The sequence below is a fragment of the Thalia democratica genome, chromosome 1 (genome assembly GCF_965202585.1).
Source record: "Thalia democratica chromosome 1, ktThaDemo2.hap1.1, whole genome shotgun sequence".
Classification (NCBI taxonomy): Eukaryota; Metazoa; Chordata; class Thaliacea; order Salpida; family Salpidae; genus Thalia; species Thalia democratica.
Genome location: NC_139165.1, coordinates 66,086,093 through 66,106,920, shown reverse-complemented (window position 1 = coordinate 66,106,920; position 20,828 = coordinate 66,086,093). Strand labels below are relative to the sequence as shown.

Genomic DNA, 20,828 nt, shown 5'->3' with positions numbered 1-20,828 from the left:
TAACTTAAAATCAAATGATTGCGAGTAGACAACGAAATGGTTTATAATACTTTAGAAAAACTGTTGAAGTATCTCGATAATCTAAATAAATATAAATCTATACTTTACTTCAAACTATTTTGTTATGTTTTGTTAGGAAACGTTATTTACACAGATGCTTTTAAACTATAGTTTTAAAATAAAACACTTTTTCTTCTCTTGGTTTACAGTTTATACTGTTTAGTCTTATTAACCTACTGTAACTTATCATTAAAAACCAGTTTTACACGAGATGTATTTTTAACTAAAGGTATTTTACACATATTTTATTTAGTTCTGTACTTATAAGTGTTTCAAGTTATTTTGATGTTAGCATTTATTGTAATGTAAAAAGGAAACTGGTGTGTTCGAAATATGAAACTTTTCAAAAGTATAAATATCTAAGTATAACTATGTAAATAAATAGATAGCTTTTTCTGTTAATTTATGTACAAAATATACATATCTAATACATTACAATTTAGATATTTTTTAATGAAAAACTTCACTAAACTACCATATTGTTTTATCCAACAGTAACAATAAGACATGTTAAATGGTACACAAAAAGTTTTGTTTCAATCACTATTAGTTCAAAAACTTCAATGCATTGACATTACTACACAAGTTTAATTATTAAAAATAAATAAAATCATACTTATTTCTTGTACATTCAAAGTTAGAAAGACATTCAGTTATGGTTAAAAACTCTGAATTTAAAAGGCAAAATTGAATAGGCTGTTTTGTGACATCTGAAATAGAATTTATAATATGATAAGCAACAAAACTAAGCAAAAAACATGTTTAACACACAAATGAAAAATAAATGATGAACTTTTACAAAGAGCTAAGCATTTATAATAAAAGTATATGAATCAAACATAATTTAGAGTGAATATACTTAATAAAAGCTACTAGCACTAGCTTATAAAAATATATTTGGATTTCAGATGCAATTGAAAATATGAGATTGATTATAAGGAAACAATAATTACATTACTTATCATACGTTATGTCAAGAGTTCTTATTTCGTTTAAAATTTCTTCAACTGTTCTGTCTTGCTCTTCATTTGGAACTTCATCATAATTTTCCTCCATACTTTTTAAAGTCTCTTGAAGACAAAAATGCTACAATTTCCAAAATTTATCATTTTAATTTATAATAAATTTAAATTTAGTATAAAACTTAACGTTTTAAATGTTTATGTATAATATTTGACTTGAATAAACTTTACACATTAGATAATTTATAAAAATAATGTAAAACATGTTTGGGTTGCTTTAAATAACTCACAACAATTTTACTTAATTAAATTTATTATTTCTACCCGGTATGACTGTATTTTAACAGTAAAACCTTCAAGAAGTTTTTCAAATGTTAAAATATTCTAATCAATATTTTGATAAAGATACAACTTAAAAGCTATGACTTTTTTTAAATTATTTTTAAGTTCAGAATTAGTAATTGAATATTGGCTTAAAAATATTTATTTTGTAAACCGAATTAATGCAATTATTTAACTAATCGAAAATCGATCATAAACTAATAAATTAATTAATCACTTGAATGTCAACCAATGCAGCGTAAGATGGAAAAAGATAATTAATTCTGTTATTATAAAACTTCGGTACTTCTTCGATCAGCTTTTTATTAAGAAGCTGATATTCTTCTTTTATGGGTTTAATTTCTCTTTTCAACTAAAAAAAAGTTGAAATTATCAATGCTATAATAGTTTTACAGTGAAAATTAACTTTTTATCTAAAAAAATTAAAAGAAAGAAGATGTGTCTATTAATACTATACGATCTACCTATAAATATTAAAAAATCTAATGTTATGAACTTATGGTATAATAAAGTTATTATGAACAAACATATTAGTATTGTTAAATGCTTTATAGTTTTGAGTTTGAATGAATGCAAAAAAAAAAGTCAAACTTATACGAAGTTAATACAATTTAAGATGCAAACATGTAATTAACTACTTTTTCAATTTTTAAAGTATTTGTAAGCTTTCTCTGCTCTTCGTGTTTCTGTAATTTTTCGCTCAGTTTCTGATATTCTGAAAAAGCTTTCTCTCTTTTTTTCACCGCATCGTCGAATGAGGGGAAAATTGTTGCGTACTTTTTCATCGGAGCACAAAGTGTTTGATCGTACCCAGTTATCTAAAAAATAAATTATATAACATAAAAGTTGGTCTTTGTCGCAATGAAAACGAGATAATACAAAAATAGGTTTAGCCAAAATATGATTACTTTAAAGAAACTTTTGAAATATTCTATAATAGAAAAACTAAAAGTTAAAAAACAAACAGTAGAAAAAAAAAAGGTTTTAAATATCAAAACTTTTATACAAACTTTTTTCTTTTTTTTTTGAAACGAAATAAACTTAGCTGTAAACTTCTGTTTTTGCATCATTAGCCGAAAATGTATGTTGACAAAGAAAAAAAAATGGAAAAAATAAAGTTTGTGTTTCTTAACTAACTTGACAGTATAAATACATTACACATTGTTAGATAACATGATAGTTTTTTTACTAACTGCAAAAATTATTTTCTGAAAATTAAAATAAGCCATGTCATTTAAAGAGAAACACTTCAAAAGTAAAATTATGTTTGCCTCACTTTTCTTTTTGCTTGTAAATTATGACCACCTAAAAACAATAACTTCTTTGTCAGACAGTTTTTACCTTAATATTGAAGACTTAAACAAAGTGGAAAGCTTTACTTATAAGTAGCTTTTCTTATAAAAGCAAACACAATTAAAAAGGATAATAGTTCTCGTATGAAAATTTTACAAAATGAAACCAATCTAATTAATGCAAAATAAACTAGTACAACTAGTATTAAAATAAAAAGAGTACTAAAAGAAACTTAATACATATAAAGCGACATAAAACCAATATATGAAAAGCTCAAAAGTGCCAAAGTAAATGGTTGCCACTGATCAAGCAGAGAAAAATTTCCTGACTTTTCCTGACTTTTTCCTGACTTTTTACCAAAATTTTCCTGACTTTTTTATATCAAACTCTTAAATTAAACTTATTCTTAAATACATAATCTAACTCTTGAATCTATAAAAAGCTGTTCAATATGTTAATAGAAACTTTTGCAGTTTTATAAAGACTATTTTACTAATTTATACCAGATGAAGGCATTGGAAATAAAATTAAATATTTTGTAAATTTCTAGGAAAATTTTGGAATTTTTTTCTGACTTTAAAGGACTTTTAATTACTTTTTACCATTTAAAGGCTTTGGAAAACAAGGAATTTTGTAAATTTAAACTGACAAAATCTGACTTTTTTTTTTTAATTTTATCAAATTTCCTGACTTTTTTTCAAAACCCCCCATTTTTTCCTGACTTTTCCTGACTTTTGTCATTTTTTAAAATTATTCCTGACTTTTCCTGATTTCCTGACTTTTCCTGACCGAGTGGCAACCCTGAAAGTTACAATTATGAATGCAATCTATAAATCTAAAAAATGCTAAGTTAAAACAAATATTTGTATAGATTATCAAAACAGAACAGATGATCATTTTTAGCTTTTAATAACAATAAACTTTATATAACATAGATGCTATACTAACAATCTCCTATAAAATCATAGCATTAAAATTATTTGAAATTATGTTTATTAGAACGACAAACTATAAGATACAAATAGAACATTTTATTTTAAAAAACAAAACTATAGTTTTTTAATTCGTAGCCACATAAAAAAGACAAAAACTTGTATTTCTTAGTTAAAATATCGAAACAACCAATTTTACTAATAATAAAAAACTAAAACCAGTTCCTCGGTTTTTTTTAATTAATTCAGCACTTATTGCTGTTAGACTAATCAATCGAAAGATAATATTGTTTTGCTTCTTACAGCATTCGTTAAAAGTTTTTTTTAATCAGTTATTATTACTGTTAACACAAAAGAAAACAAATTATAAAAATATAACAAACAATTTGTTCTGAGTAAAACTCTGTGTTAAATATATAACAGGATTATTTTAAAACATATTGAATTACAATAAAGTAAAAACAAATTATCAAATCTATAAGTAAACCAAACTCACAAGAAAAAAACATTTGTATTAATATTTTAACAACAGTAAGAAAACTATTTTAAATACAGTGGTAAGCATTGAATCAAGATTTCTTAAACTTATTTTCATAAATGTCTCCTTTGAACAAGCTTAAACAATAATCGCCCTTATATATTAGATATCACTCCTTCACTAATTAATTACCTCTGATAGTCAAAAATGCCCCTAAAGAGCGTGATGCCCACCTTGGTGAACCCTGCATTAAAACTGCAAATCAAAGAACATCGCTACTCGTCAAATAATGCTAGGAAAAATAAACTAACTTCAATTATCGTAATTAAAATACTAAACATAGAAAATGTATAGTTATTTTGTTAAACCTAAAAATATTAAAGCCTATTATTAACAACATTTTTGTAATTATTTCTTTTAAGATACTTATTGTTTTTGCAAAATAATTTATATTAAGGAAAATATTCTTTTAAATACATAGTAATTTAGAAAAATAATAAAAACTGTATTAGGTGAAATCTTTTTAGTCATAAGGTAATGATTGTAAGTTCATAAAAGACAAGAGTAATTAACAAATATCAATTTAAAAACAAAACATAAACAATTTACTTAGTGTCGAATAACTACATTAAAATTACAGTACAAAAAGATACTATTATATGTTTTGATGTTTTAAAAATAATAAACAGATATCTTTACTTCAAAAAGAGAATCAATAAAACTTATTCATTCTAAATTTTATTAAGTAAACAAAATTTTGCTCAATGAGTTCATTAGTACTTAACTAAAATATGGAAAGATATACTTAAAAGTCATGGATTTCCATACCAGTATTTTAACACTATTTAAGTATTTTTATGACTTTTAAACATATCTTTCCAGAACTAAGTTTTTAATGATGAGCAAATTGAGCGAAACTTTGTTTACTTAATGGAATTTAGAAAGAATAAAATGTACAAAAAGATATGTAAATAAAATATAACTTTTTGATTGTAACTTTGTATAAAAATCGTTTAATCTATTTTAAATTAAAAGTAAAGTTTTTCTAAACCAAAATAATAATTCTAAAACAATTCTTAGGTTTAAAACTTAAAACTATTAATGCTTCAAAATTTCTATGAATAATATTTAATGCAACTATTATTTAAAAGGTAATAAGTTATACTTAGATACATAATTAACTTGAGTGAATAAGTCAAAATTATTTTGTAATTGTTTTATTTTTAGGAATCATTCCTTATAAGTTTATAAAGTTCAATTATTTTTAAATTAATTTCCATCTTTTTTTTTTATTTATAAGTATAACTAGGTCCCAAAAAACTTTAACTATATTTAAAATAGTTAAAAAAATTAAATGTTTTGTAAATAAATTTTACATCCTAAGAACTTAATATTAACTAAAATAAAAAAAAAAAATTAAAATTTATATTTTATTTTTAAAATCATTTATATTCAACAAAAGTAAGTAAGTCAATAAATCAAACCATTTCTCTAATAATTTGCTCTTGTTTCGAAACAGAGGCATCAAATTGTTTTATTGCTTCTGTACTATTTGAAGCTTCTAAATCTAACTCAGTTGTTAGGTCAGTGTTGAGCTTACTTACTGATTTATGATACAAGTTGGCATTTGATATGAGCTTTTTCACGTCTTTATTTAATTGCTTAGTTGCTTCCTCTAATCTGTTTATTTATTTTTGTTTATAATTTCAGTGAACAAAAACTTTTAAACTATTCGATGTTCATTGTTTATGCAAGATAGATTAGAGGAAAAATATGTATTTAGTTTATTTTACAGTAATAATTTTATACTATTTAAGTTTCTCAAACTGTCATCAACTGTTATTAGGATATTTTATTATAACTTACAATGTATATAAAACTATACTTGAAAATAATCAGCAAACTTTTTAATCAAGAATAATGAGTTTACAATATAAACTTTGTTGACTTTTTTGAAATACAAGGATTTTTTTTTATATACATAGAAAGTTTATCTAAAACATAATAAAACCTAATGATATTTTAGAGATCTCATACATGATTATTTTTATAGTCTTTTTTATTTTCTAAAGTGTTAAACTTATATAAGTTCTAACTTTTCCATTTTGTTTACTCCTTCAAGAAATTCATTGTTATCTTTATTCTTCTTCTTAGTGAAGACATTCCTAAAATTGTTTCATTTAAATTGATACTAATTTAATTTTACAACTGTTAGCTTTTTTTATACTTTACAACTTAAAGAATTATTTTTAATATTTAATGCTATTAATAATGTCAAAATAAGGCTACATGGATGGTCTTAAAGGCATAGGGGGGTCCACCTTGATTTTTACAAGTTGATCTTATTTTATAGAGTTTTATATGAGCTATCAGACATTTTTAATTGCTTAAAAAAAAAAGTTTTGAGATATAAGTGATCAAAGTCAGTGACCTAAATCGGTTCCTAATGAAAGAAGCAAACCAACAACGCAAAAAAAGTCTATTTTATTAAAAACATATCTCCTTCATATTTTAACCAATCTTTTAAATTTTCACAGAAAGTCCATTATTAAATTTAAAAAAAATTATTTCCAGAATTTTTATATTTTTGAATAATAACATCTTTATAAAAAAAAGAATCTTTTTTTGTTTTTCTTTTATCTAAAATTTTTATTTTTCAATATTTTTAAAGTTTCAATATTTTAAGTCTTTTAAACTATTAAAGGAGCATTTCCTAAAAGTTGTAGGTCTCTAGCTCAAAAAATGAAGGAGAAAATAGATTTTTAGTTATTTTCAAAATTTCTGAGAAAAATGACCCTAAAAAATTTGCGGTCTATTTGTTTGTAACGGAAACTTTTTACAACAATAACAATACATCAAAAGTTTAATAATATTTTTTAAATCTGTAAGAACTGGCTGCTAGTTTGTACTTAAAGCTTTCATATAAAAGCCAATGTTATTTTTAGTGAAAAATGTTGGATCCCCCCCTACGCCCTTAATGAAAATAATACTAAAATTTAATTTAAACAAATTGTTAAAATGTTATCTGTATAATTAAGTTATTTTCAAAATAAAGCATATAATAATATAAAAATAACTTTTTAATTATTTGTTACTAACAAATTCATTTTTCTAAATGCACAATTTATTTCTTCTGTACAAGTAAGTTGATCTAAACTTCAAGTTTTTTTTATAACAAAAGCTGAAATTGTATTAAGCTTGTTTTAAAATGTACCAATATTTAAATTTTACTATAAAAAGTAAAACTTTTAAAGTTAAATTATTTTATTTTATATTTAAATAATCTTCACATATAACAAATCATGATTGCTAAACTTATGTTATATATTTTATTCCTTTACAGAAGAATACTTTTTAATGTACTGAAAGTAATGAACATGGACACAATTAAAGATTCTACAGAAGTTCTTCTCAAAGAGACATTGAAACTTAAATATAACAACAATATATTTAAACAATATATTATAAGTTTAGAACTTTTTTTTAATATTACCTTTTAAAAACATTTAGTTTTTAATAAAACAAACTTTCCTAACAATTTAAGCAGTATATTAGTAAAAATTTAAAGAGAACTAGTTTTTTTTATATAATCTCAGGTAATAATTTATCTTTTTTATTTTTGTTTATATAGATTTCTTGTTTAACAATGTAATTTAGTTATAATTATACTGATCCTGGACTAAAATAATATTTTTTTATAATATCAACTATTAAGCAAATTAGTGTTCATTTGTTTACTGCAGATACACAAAATTTATAAAACTAGTTAAACTTAATGAAGTAAGTACCAAGTTTTAGTTAAGGTTCTTGTTCGAGTGCTACTAATTTTTTTAATTAAAATTTATTATCAAGTAGTAGTAAAAAAGTCCCCTAGTTAACAACAATTACATAAAACTTGAGAAAATACAAGTTTTTACTTTCTACCCAAACTTGTTTTCGAAAATTCTACATCACTTTCAAATTACATTTACAAGAATTATTTTTCAAATTTAAAGTTTCAAACTACTGTAAAATAAATTTTAATGCAATAACTATTTTCCATTGAAAAAATACTTATATGTTCATTTAAAAAATTATTCATTTTATTTTAATTTTTTTAATTTACCTTGAAATTGTTAATGTAACTTCTTTTATTATTATTAATTAAAATACTTATTTAGAAGTTTTGTACAACTTAGTTTCATATGTTCCTAAACTTCAATAATTTTGTATTACGCTGATGTGTAGCTTTAGTTTGATATTATAGAAAAAAACTATTTACTTTTGTATTCAAAAAATAGTTCATGTTTGTTTTTTAAACATTTTAAGCTTCAAATTTTTTTAAAATGTATCTTTAAAAATTTTTTTTATGATAACACAAATAAAAAAATAAATAAAAATAAGTCTGTTTTTTTATTGTAAAAAGTTTTTAACTGATTTAGTACTTTTAAAGTATACTAAGTCTACACTCTACAGTGACTGCTAAGCTTAACTAACTAAGTTTAAAATTTTAATGCAATAGTCTTCCTCCAAAATATGTACTTTGACTACAAGGCTTTTTGGGTAAAGCGGGCGAACTCAACGATTAGTGCAAACTAAAAAAGGATGACTACTGTACTAACATCACAATTTATTCTTTATATATTCACTTCATTATTTAAAGTTCAAGTTTCATACTTTTTTTCTCTTTAGACTTTTTGTATAAAAAAAAATACTTTGTATATACAAGATATATTGACTAAGAACATAAAAAACAGCGTGTTATATAGTCATTAAGTAAACATTAAATAAACGCTATAAATACTACCCGTTTTAAACCAAGTTTTTATATATGAGGTAAAAAGAAAACCAAACATTACTAGTTTATTTCAACGCCTATCGACTAAGTGAAAAAGTGTTCATCTATGTGATTTAAAAAGTTTTTAATAGAACTTTAAAAACTCATTTAGTAGCATCTGTCAATTAATTGATAACAAGAACTTTCAAACTTGACATATCTATAATTGCAATAAATAAAGTTTAGATACTACATTATTTTAGAGTCTCGTTTAAAACATTTTTTAACGATTACAAACAATACTAGATTTAGTAAGTTTATATAAACCAACTAAACATGAGTCCAAAAGCTACGGGTGAGCTCATGCACCACTTCCTGATCAACTTTTAAAACAATTAATTATGCCGGAATATCCGTTTCTTTAGTTTTATTTTTGTCAAAGATTCATTTCGAAATGAACCTTCAGTAAAAAACATCCCGTCTGAATTTTCAACGTTTTTAACAACTCGACAATTGTTGTTTTTTGGTGCCTACAACAAAAACGAACGATAAATCTTAACTTCATCTAACTAAGATCTCTCACCAGCTTGTTATACAAATAGTTGGAGCAGCGAAATCTTTCGATGCTGTCCTACTCTTCTTTTAACTGGGTTTTTAACAAGTAAGAGTAAGTAGAATTAAGTAATTTCAAAACTTTTTTTGCTTTGACACCTTGCAAACAAAGGCTAGTGTTATCGATTTTCCCCACTTTGTTTCGGTTAATTCTAAACATTTGAAGGACTGTTGGATTATGATTAGAATATTTATCAGTTTTTAAACGCGATATAAACTTGTAGTTTTGTCTGAATCTTGTAACAGTTCTGTTTTTTATTTACCGCTCTTTAGGGTTTCAAAAATACTGCTTATTTTGAATGATAACTGAATTTACGTCGAATGAGCTAGCTGCGCCTGCTGGTTTGACTCTTTTTATTCCTCAGCAATAAAGCTTTTGAAACAATAGTTTTCAGTTTCATTAGAAAAATTTTGATCCTAAGTAAAGTTCGACATAAATAAAGGCAACTCGTTAGTTTCTTTTATATGCTTAGTTTTTAATCCAAGTCGCAAGTTAATATTTCTTTAATAAGTTCATTTATGCTATATTTTATTTCAATCTCTATTAGGTAATTAGGAGTAACCAAGTCTTGATGAGCTACAGCAACATTGAAATTTTTAATGTCAATTTGAAACGTACCATTAAGAATCTTGTTTGTCAAATATAAGTTTAGAGATTCTTTTAAACTTATTTCCTTGAAAGTATAATCCGCAAAAACCTTTAATGCAGGATCAGATCTCGAATGAAGATCTTGCAAGATTAGAGTTGGTGAAAATGTAGTTGTGCTCTCTAAAGTCACGTAACCCGTTGACGTGTTAAAAACTAGTCTTTTCTTTGATTCCTGATTGTACGTGGTTTTACTCAAATTTTTCGGTGTATCATTTTCAACTTTGCTTTTAAATTTATTAAAAAACGAGTATGATACGGTCTTAGGAATTCCTTCTTATTTTACATATGTTATTCCATATTGTAAAGCACAATATAAAATGCTAGTTAAACAAACTCCAGGACCATAATCGCCCATAGTTGATGGCCTAAGTCCTGCTTTCAAAATTCTTTTAACATTTAAAAAAGTAAAGTAAAAGTACACTAGTAGACTTGAGTTCAGTCGGCGCGGCGTACTATCAATTGGTTTTACTTTGTATATTTAGAAATAATTATTTTGCTTTGGGTATTTAAATTTTCTTTCAATTCAGTTTTTGCAAGTTTGTCTGTTTTAGAATTTATATCAAGCGAACTTTTCAGTAGGATATAATCCGGATCATGTTTTTCCAACCGCTTAAGTTTGTAGTTTAAGCTTTCAAAGGACCTTTCGTGGTTCAAAAAGATCATTAACCTCCTTACTTGTATGTTTTTTTCTCTCTTGAAATTTATCTTTTTTTTTTCACTATAACATAAATTGCGCAAAAAATTTTGTGGGCTGGAAAAGTTCGTTATAAACTTTTCTCGTTTGAGTACATACTTTATTTGTTTTGTTTTCTTTATTTATTTTGAGATTATTCTGTAATATAATTAGTGAAGATCAAAAAACTTAAACTTTCTTATACTAATATAAAAAACTTTAAATTGTAAAATCTAACATTTTTGTTACATAATAAAACAATAAATAGCCTGCATCATTATAGTTCTTGTTAAATAAATTTAAATAAAAGTCCGCAAAATATTTTTATAAACATTTTAGAAGTATGTGTTTCTAAAGTTCAAAACTAACCAAATAAAAGGTGACTTTTTAAACTACTAGTCTTTCAAGATTTATCCATTACTTTTGATATAAACATATATATTAAATATTTAAATAAAAATATATATATATTAAGTATACCAAACAGTTCTTTCAATGGGTCGAATCAAGTTAGCTCACCTTTCTTTAAGACCACTGAATGATAAATAAGTTTGTTTATACGTTTTTTTTTTACTTTTTCGCATTTATCATTTGAAACTATATAAGTTGACTTCTGTAAGATAGGATCCAAAACATTTCTATTTTGATTTAAAAAGTTTTTTGCAATTAAAAAACGAAATTTTCAAATTTTTTAGGAAAATTAAAACCACAAAAAAATCTACAAGTTAATATAATTCGATAAATTTTATTACACTTTACTTTATATTTAAGGCTTCGTAAAAATCTTACAAATAAATAAGTATATTTAAAGATAAAACTGTTTAGGTACTCGTTTTGGGGAAATAAAATTCTCCTGACAACAGTAGTAACCAATCTTTAATTCCACAATATGTGTATATTAAGCAACTAAAACTAAGTAAAGCAGATATGTCTAACCAAAAACTAGAAGGTATAAAAAGTAAGAAAAAAGTTTTATCTTATTATAAGTAAGTTTGCATAAGTTCATTATATTTTTTATTAAATATATTTTAATATTTTATAGCATCTTTAACATTGAAACTCATAGCTTATACATATACAAAAAATTATTAAAAAGCTTATCAACTTTTTTTATGCTATAGAAAACTATTCAAACGCTACCCTTTGCAAGGATAAACATTTTATATTTATTTAAACATAACTAAATAAGTTAAAAATATATAATCTTTATTTTAATTTGACATTATCAAGAAGTTTTCTGTAAGAGTTTTACATTGATATATTTAAAGTTGAAGTAAAATCATTGTTTTAAAACTATGTGTATTTTAGGCATAAAAGTAAAAAAACCCAATATAAACAGTATTTGTATTTTCATTTAACAAACTATTAATTTTTTATTATAACTCTAGCCTGTTAAAATCAAAGCAGTTTTTGTGACAATTAAGTTGAGTTGTTTAGAGTTGCTGTTCAAAATTTTTGACAAATTAAAGTCTTAAGTACTTTATAGAAAACCAAAAAGTGCATGATAAACCTAATTTGTAAAACTTATCTGCCCTTTTTGCATCTTAAAATAATATGAAGAACTTTTTTTAACAGTAAAAACCTTAAATAAAAAGTTTTAAATTTTTAAAGCTTTAAAAACTTGAGTTAAAATGTCATTGTAGTAGCTTTTATATTTTCCAGGCCAGACTCATTCCGTATTTTTGATGAAGAGATACCAGACCAAGAAACAAAGCCACAAAGGAACACAAAAGCCCCTGGACCGGGTATTAAAAATGCATCATCCAATATGGAGTCTAGAAACCGCCCACAAGCCCACCATATAGTTCATATTACTGATAACATAAGGTTTTTATTTTATTACAACTTTTTAAATGGTATATTTTTATTACAAAAGATAAGTAAAAACTTAAAACTATATTTTACCATTCTTAACTTCTACTATTTCTACAGATAGTTAGTAGTTTATAAATAAACTAAACAAACCTTAATTAGGAGTTATTTTCATATAGTTGTATAACAGTAACTTTTGTTACTCAGCTGATCTTTAATACTGTTGAATTTGTTGTTAATAAAAACAGCAAAAAAAATTCTTCTCATCAGTTTGACAAGTTTAGTTATAGACACATAAATATAAAAATTGTACTTTGGTAAGCTAATTAGATCATTCGAAGTAAAAGTAAACTTTGTTACTTGATATTTTAAATTAGTGTTTGTTAATTTTACATAAAATTCATTTAAAATTTTGTTTCAAAGTTAAAAACATTTAAAAATTAATCACTTTACTTGAAAATTTTTTTATAAGTTTTTTTTTAATGGTTTTTTGTTGTTTCTGTTCATAACTTTTTTTTGCTAAAATTAAAGAATAGTTTAATTAATCATTGTTATCAAAATAAAAATTGCTCATAGTAAAGCAAAAAAATGTTGTATGTTTTTTAAATATAAGTACTTTAGTTGTTTTTTACTTAATTCAAAGCAATACTTTAAATCACTAGACACATACTTATTTGTGATAAAAATTCTTCGTTATAAAAAGTTATACAAACAAAACACCAAAAAGTACTACAAGTACAATTCTTAATCTTATTTTTCAATGTTAAAGCAGTAAGTTAAAATATTTTGAAGCTATTCTTTCATGCTAGTTTTTACTGTTATTTTCTTATAACTTAAGGGCATAGGGGGGTCCAACATTTTTTTTCCACTAAAAATAACATATGATCTTATATGAAAGCTTGATGTACAATCTACAAGCCAGTTTTTATAGAATTAAAAAATCTTATTTAACTTTTGAAATATTGTAATTTTTATAAAAAGTTCCCGATACAAACTTATGGACCGCAAATTTTTCAGGGTCAATTTTCTCGGAAATTTAAAAAATATCTAAAAATCTATCTTCTCCTTCATTTTTTGAGCTAGAGACCTCAAACTTTCAGGAAACGTTCCTTTTATAGTTTAAAATACTTTGAATGTTGGAATTTCAAAAATATTTAAAAATAAAAATTTTAGATAAAAAAAAAATAGATGATTTTTTTAATAAAAATTTTATTTTTAAAAATTTGAAAAATTTCTTCATTCAATTTTTTTAGAATTAAATGATATGCTTTCTGTGAAAATTTGAAGAAAATTGGTTGAAAAATGAAGGAGGAGATATATTTTTAGTGAAATGGTCTTTTTTTGCGTTTTTAGTTTGCTCCTTCGATAAGGAACCTATTGAGGTCACCAACTTTGAATGCTTATATCTCAAAAAATACTTTGAATTTTTTCAAGCAGTTAAAATTGTCTGATAGCTCAGATAAAACTCTATAAAATAAGATCAACTTGTAAAAATCAAGGTGGACCCCCCTATGCCCTTAAGTAATTGTAATTAAAAAAAAACTAAGTATAAATTTTAAAGAACTAGCTTGGTGCAGTGTCAGTTAAGGGGTTAGTGTTTCTTTTGTTTCATCTACCAACAACCAAGTACTAATCCATATTCTGATATTGTGTATTCAACACCTTTAAAATTTTAAAGCTACAATTTCAAACAGTTCTAAAAAAGGACTAGAGGCCTTTTATAATAATAAGAAGAAAAAGATACTGAAAAAAATTCCTTGCTAGACAATTTTTTTTGAAATGTTTTTATGTATACAAAAGCAATTAGTAATGTATTAGTATATAGTAGACAGCAGTTCCCACTCAATTAAAACAGCGCATATTTCATTGTTTATGAAAAAAAAAGAATATGTCAGAAAGCATATTGCAGGCCATACTTCACAGCTCTTAATATAAACATAAATTTCCAGTATTTTTAGCTTTGACAATATATTTAAGTATACAAAATATACTAAGTTAATCTATTAAACGTTTAATTATATAAGACAGTTTGGTTTATTACATTTTTAATTTTAAGAAATGTTTGGTCATAAGTAAAAAATAAATTTTAAAGTAGTAGGATATCATTATTCATGTTTTAATATGGTTTGTAAAGATGAAATGCTGGAGGTAATAATACTAGTATACTTAGTATTCGTTTATTTAAATAATAATATTACATACCAGTGGTCTCACGGTTCACACAAAACTCATTCATGTAGAAGTTCACAAAATTAATTTTGAAGTTTACACTAGATATTCTGGAGTTTATGATGAAGATGAAAAAAAGTTTTTGGAATACTTTTTGGGAGTTTTGAAATTTACATTACACATTCAGGAAATTTTTTGTAACTTAGACTAGATATTCTGAAGTTTATGTGAGGAGCAAAAAAAAAGGTCTTTGGCATTTTGTGCAGTTTTAAGCTTTGGTTGACAGAGTTTCTTTTTGTTCCAATTTAGTGTGCACAGACTCCTACTACTGTGAAAACCTTTTCAATATACACACACAAACATAAAAAAAGCATACAATCAAAATATTAACAATTACAAATTGCAAAAAAAAACTAGTGTATCTAAAATATTAAAGAATTATCATTTATTTATACAATTAAAATTAACATGTGCAAACATAAAGTCTTAAAGTGGAATTACTTTGACCATTTTCTATTATTAATTAGATACTTAAAGCAGCCAATCAACTACATGGAACCTGATAATACAAATAATAGCCATTGGTGGCCTTCTTTATCATCTTTAACAGAAAGTAATAAATCAAGAAAGCCTTCTGTCAATAGAAACACTACACAAAGGTCGTCTTTCAGTGGTCATGTTTCAGTTGATTCTAGTGAAATCCAAGCTTCACGAGGCAGACACGGAAGCAATCCTAACATCAATGCTTCTAAAGGAATTTGTTAGTTTGTTATCAGCCAACTATAGCTTTATGGAATAAAAAAGTTATAGTAACAAAAAATAAATAATATGTGCCTAAAGTATTGTACACTAAGTTAATTTTTGTGTTTAATAGTATCTATTTTAATTATTTTTTACATTATATTCCTAAGTTTGTTAGTATGTAACAAAAAATGTTTTAAATAATTAACGAAATTATTAGATACACTTTATAAGAAAAGTTATAAGTTTTCAAACTCTTAAAAAGTGTTATTTAACTTGTATTTTAAAGTCAAAAGAGGGGTTTAATATATATATTTTCAAATTAACATTGAGTTTTATATAAAAGCTAAAAAAGTAAACTACAAGCCAATTTTTATAGAATTTAAAAGTCTTCTTTAACTTTTTTAATTTTGTAGTTTTTCTAAAAATAAGTTAAAAGTTGACTAAAAAATTATTTTCTCAACCTTTTTTTAAGCTTTAAAGCTCATATTTTAGGCAACATTCCTTATATAGTTTAAAATACTTGAATGTTGGAATAAATAATTAAATTAAAGTTTTAGATTAAAAAAAAAAGGTTTCTGTTTAGTAAAATTTTGATAAAAAAATTGTGCTTTAAAAAGATGTAAAAATTAGTTTTTAACTTGTTGTAAAAATTTAAATAAAATTGTTTCAAAAATGAAGGAGAGGACAGATTTTTGTGAAAAAGTTTTTTTTCGATTTTTTGGTTTTCAACTTCCATAAGGAACCTGTTAAGTTCACAGACTTTGTTCGCTTATGTTTCAAGAGATATTTTAAAGTATATTAAGCAGTTAAAGAAATCTTATAGCTAAGATAAAACTCTACATGTTAAGATCAACTTTTTAAAAACAAGGTGAATCCTACTATGCCCTAAGTGTTTTTCATTTTGCTAATAAAATACTTAAGTTTTTATTTCATTTGCAAAAAGTTTTTACTGATGATTTTTAGCTCAAAATAATCTATTTAAAATATTTTTAATATAGAGTCTGTTACAATATTTTTTTTTTACTCTTGTAAAAATATCAAATTAATTCAATTCTTTTAGGTTTTTGTAAAAACAAGAAATTAAAAAATAAAGTTTTGATTACTGAAAATTTTTAAAAACAGTACCATCTAACCATCCAAAGTCATTAAACTACGATCCAAAAAAAACGAGGGAAAGAATTTCTTACATTCATCACCACGACTCTAGAAAAAACAATCCAATAAAAGGAAGGGTAGGTTTTTATACCTTATCTACAGTTCAAGGGACATTTGTTTAAAATTTCGATCTATTTTAAGCTATAAGTACTTTGACAAGGTTTTGATAAAATTTTATAAAATCTTTCAGGTTAATTTTTTATAGATACAGTATAACCGGTTGCTCATAAAAATTTTAAACACTAAAAATATGACAGTTGGCTAAAAAGATAAAGTTCACCTAGTTGAGTTTATCAATGATAAAAAGGTTCATTAAATTTTTTTAATTGTTTTGAAAAAAAAAAAGATTTTTATTTAAATAAATAGTTTTTGTACACTTATATGGTAAATTATCATAAATAAGCGTTCCATCTTATCAATGAGAAATTGTTAATTGAATATAGTTTCAATGTATCAGTAGACTAGTTTTTATTACTAATTGTTAGTATATTTAAAATTTTACAGAGTCATGTTTTATGCTTGTTATTAATACTTAGTTATAGTGCTATAGTATTTTAAAAATTAATGTTTTTCTGAAGTATCCTAAACTTTAAATTAAAAATTCATTTTTATAAAGGAATACTTGTAATCGCTTAATTAAAGTCAGTTTCGTCTAATCTCAATAAAGACTTTTTTTTACAATTTTCTTCTGATTTTTTTTTTCATTTAATTTACTTTAGTTAAAGTTACTCCTTTACTACTTAAATGCTTTTAATTCTAATAGACAATAAAAAAGTATAAAATTTTAAGTAAAATTTTAAGTTTTGCCCTTTTATCCATCTAAAAGACTTCCTTCTATTTAATATAAATAAATTTATCAAAACTTTAATTTGTAATACAAAAGTTTTAATTGATTGTTTATCTTATACTTTCCAGTTTGCTCCTTTTTCATTAAACTTACAAACTATTAAAAACTATGTCTTAAAATACATTTAAAATTCTAAGCAGTGAGTACAACTTGTAGCACTGATAAATTTACGCAAAAAAAGTGAATTTTAAAAACTAGGTTTCAGTAATGGAATAAGTTTTGTTAAAATACTCCAAAATAGTCTTTTAAGTTTTTGTCAATCTATATTCTCAATAACCCATAATTTTTGTATTAGTTTTTGTTTTTAAACTTCTTATTTTAAACTTCTACTCTTTTTAAACTACAAAAATAGTTTTTCTTCTATAAAAAATATGAGTTTATATTTGTCTTTATCAACAGATGCATGGTTCGTTTGTAACTGATCAGATTGTGCTGGATAAAAATGGCAAGGAAATCATAAATAGTCCCTGGGTTGAAAGAAATCAGGTCAAAAAATCAAACGTAAACCGGATTGAGTAGAAGAATGAACTCCATGTTTTAAATATCTTGTCATTACACTAAAGCATTGTATTTTTAGAATTAGTCCCAAAAGCTGTATAACTGTTAAGTTTTTTTCTTAATCTGTTCACTGTATAATATCTATACATCTTGCACAATACTTTGTAACATGTGTATTTTATTTATTGTAGTTTTTCATATGCCTAAATCCAAAGTAATGTTTGCATTCATAATATTATGTATGTCTTTTAAAATTTTTTGTAGGTCTTTTCAAATGTGTTTATGTTACACTAGCCAGAAAATCATAACCTTGAAAATTATACATGTTATGTTAAAATCCAAAAAAAAGTAGAGCAATAATAAAAATACTTGTAAATTTATGAAAATTTAAAACTCTATTAGAATAAAACGCTGAAATAATCTGATGACATAAGTTATAATTTAGCTTGTAATTATTTGTCAATATAATTTGATATCTCAGTTAAAGTTATGTTTACCAATTATATTAATTCAACTTAAGATAAAACTAAATGTAATATAGCTAATAATTATACTGTTATAATGTAGATAAAACTAAAAGTTGTTTGATTTTTGTTCTACTAAAACTAATATACCAAAACTAAAAAAAAAAATTTACCCGTTGTCACTATTAATATAAATAATTTTTGAATAAATTAAATTTTATTGTTATAAATAATATGTTCTTACAATTTTAAATTAGAACATGATTTTATAAAGGTTATTAAAACTTGTAAATGTGTTAATATATTATGTTTATATAAATTTATCCAAAAAACTATTATGTAAATTTTACAAAGGTTTGTTTTTACATTAAGTGACTATATTTTGTGTGAATTGTTTTTTTTTACTTGAAACATATTTGAGTTATGTACTTTTTGAAAACTCATACTTGTTAGATTTAGTTTGTGATTGTCAGTTAAAATAATATGCTGATAACTACTACTAACTAGAAGTTTTCGCTAGACTTGTAGTTTCATTACTACAACTAAAGAACATATTTTTTTAAAGTTATTAATATCAAGTTTGAATGATCAAGTTTCAATAAGTTACAAATAATTACAAGGATAACAAATCTTTATATTATTATCTGTGTTTAATTTTATATGGTTCAAGTTTAATGCGTACTAAATGTATATTTTTTAGTTTAATTTTTTTTACAGAACTCATAAAAGTTTATTTTTTTATTTTATTTAAAGCCTTATGTTTTTAAATTAGAGTTAGTTTACATCAGTAAAATGATAGTAGTTTATTATTATTATTCTCTTACTTGTGGAGACCTGTCAAGTTGCTAAAAAAACTGTTATAAGTCAATAAAATAATAATCATCAACTAATGAAAAATATTTTTGTAAAAAACAAACCGAAATTATTCCATTGATTACAAAGTTAGTTGATTTTTCATAAAAATTCAAATTATGTCGGGGCTGGATGTCATAAATTTTTAATACGTCTAATTCAAAACGTGAAGAGTATAAACCAAAAGTAACATTAAACTAAACAGTTGTCAAAAGTCGTTAGATATCACGAACAAACGTTTACTCGGTTTATTATTTCAAAATATACTGAAAAATCATTTAAGTTAAAAGAATATTCGAAAAATTTTGTGATTAACTAAGACACATGAAATTTTTAGAGTAAAACTTGTTATTGGAGTAAGATTTTTTTTTTTTGGCATCGCACAGAAAACCAATCAAAACATACTGCACTTTTAAACTAGATTATGCTTATTAAAATCCAGCCAAGCCTAACAAAACAAGTTTTTACCTCAGGACAATTTTTTTTACATAAATAAATTTAACTTAATTATCTTTTAAAAAGTCTAAAATGAAAGTGGGCAACGTTTTTTGTTGGCTAAACAGATATGAAAATTTTTAGTCCATAGCGGACCGGATTTTGTCTCATATAAATCATTAAAGGTACTTTAGTTTTCGATAAAAAAAAAATCAATGGTTTTTTATTATTATGTGCAGTGTATATTTCAAATTTCTTTGAAGTTGTACTTGAGAATATTTTTCTCCGCTATTTAAATCGCTGAATATCTTGTTTAAGTTTCGAAATTTGTTTTAGCGGACCAGATTTACATGTTTCCTAGCCGGAATCCACTTAAGTTTTAAATTTAAAAGCATTTACGTGCAGGTAATTTCTACTCCGCGGACCGTACGTTGCCCACCTCTAGTCTATAGTGTAAGTATTTAAAACTAAGTTTTAACCTTTATTTTACTTTCAAAGTGTGAACCTTGGTTTAAATATAAATTAGATGCTAAATTAGGGGTATTTTGTTCAATTATTTCTATAGTTAGTACAGTAATAAAGACTAACTTAAAGAAAATTTTTTCTTGTAATTTGGTATAATCAATAGTAAATAAACAGTATTAGTTGTACAAAAAATTTATAAAAGGTCGGTTTTTGCTTAAAATTTCTGTGATTTGTGTTCTTCTAAAAAATATTGTTGTATGCAAAGTAAATTAATTTAAGGGTATTTTTACGACGTATTAAATACGTTTTTTGATCAAATTTATGTGTATAGCACAACTTTCTTTTTTTTTTTACTTTTCCCGGTTCGTGTTTAAGTAAATGTAAATATATAATTACTTTTGTATTAAAAACAAATATTATCTTTTTTTTTTATTCACGTTAAATACACTTAAATAATTATAAAATTTAATACTAACGTAAAAGTGTTATAATAGTTTTTTTTTTGTTCAGGTAAAAAAAATAAACCAATTTTATTAGTATTAATGTCAGTACTTAAATTGTCTTGAAGATTTCGTCATAGTTTATTATGAAAAATATACTGTATGTTAATAATAAAAAACACAGTATTTG

The 20,828-nt window shown here is 23.9% G+C and overlaps 2 protein-coding genes across 3 annotated transcripts; one reads left to right on the top strand and one right to left on the bottom strand.

Annotated features, from left to right (window-relative positions):
- Positions 1-524: 524 nt before the first annotated feature.
- Positions 525-7,250, bottom strand: LOC145841551 (bridging integrator 3-like). The gene is made up of 6 exons (XM_082948911.1): positions 7,167-7,250; positions 6,164-6,232; positions 5,552-5,747; positions 2,003-2,182; positions 1,582-1,716; positions 525-1,146 (listed from the first exon to the last, which is right to left on the bottom strand). The coding sequence occupies exons 1-6, from the start codon at positions 7,172-7,174 to the stop codon at positions 1,015-1,017; spliced, it is 720 nt and encodes a 239-aa protein (XP_082805037.1). The 5' UTR covers positions 7,175-7,250; the 3' UTR covers positions 525-1,014.
- A 4,410-nt stretch (positions 7,251-11,660) lies between these two features.
- LOC145848206 (ciliary microtubule inner protein 6-like) lies at positions 11,661-18,229 on the top strand. Of its 2 annotated transcripts, none has more exons than XM_082953842.1 (5): positions 11,661-11,743; positions 12,420-12,584; positions 15,266-15,498; positions 16,605-16,714; positions 17,884-18,229. In XM_082953842.1, exons 1-5 carry the CDS (start codon positions 11,685-11,687, stop codon positions 18,001-18,003), a joined length of 687 nt encoding a protein of 228 aa, XP_082809968.1. In that variant the 5' UTR covers positions 11,661-11,684; the 3' UTR covers positions 18,004-18,229. The 2 variants fall into 2 exon arrangements, with proteins under 2 accessions (XP_082809968.1, XP_082809969.1); XM_082953843.1 differs by having other exon boundaries at positions 11,672-11,715.
- Positions 18,230-20,828: the final 2,599 nt, after the last annotated feature.

Excerpts from the sequence above, each read along its gene's own strand:
- LOC145841551 (XM_082948911.1), bottom strand. Across the intron at positions 5,748-6,163 it reads GGAGTAAACAAAATGGAAAA|ATTAGAGGAAGCAACTAAGC; the intron begins GTTAGAACTTAT and ends ATAAATAAACAG. Across the intron at positions 1,717-2,002 it reads ATACTTTAAAAATTGAAAAA|TTGAAAAGAGAAATTAAACC; the intron begins GTAGTTAATTAC and ends ACTTTTTTTTAG.
- LOC145848206 (XM_082953842.1), top strand. The coding sequence starts at position 11,685 with ATGTCTAACCAAAAACTAGAAGGTATAAAAAGTAAGAAAAAAGTTTTA. Across the intron at positions 12,585-15,265 it reads CATATTACTGATAACATAAG|ATACTTAAAGCAGCCAATCA; the intron begins GTTTTTATTTTA and ends ATTATTAATTAG. Across the intron at positions 16,715-17,883 it reads ACAATCCAATAAAAGGAAGG|ATGCATGGTTCGTTTGTAAC; the intron begins GTAGGTTTTTAT and ends CTTTATCAACAG.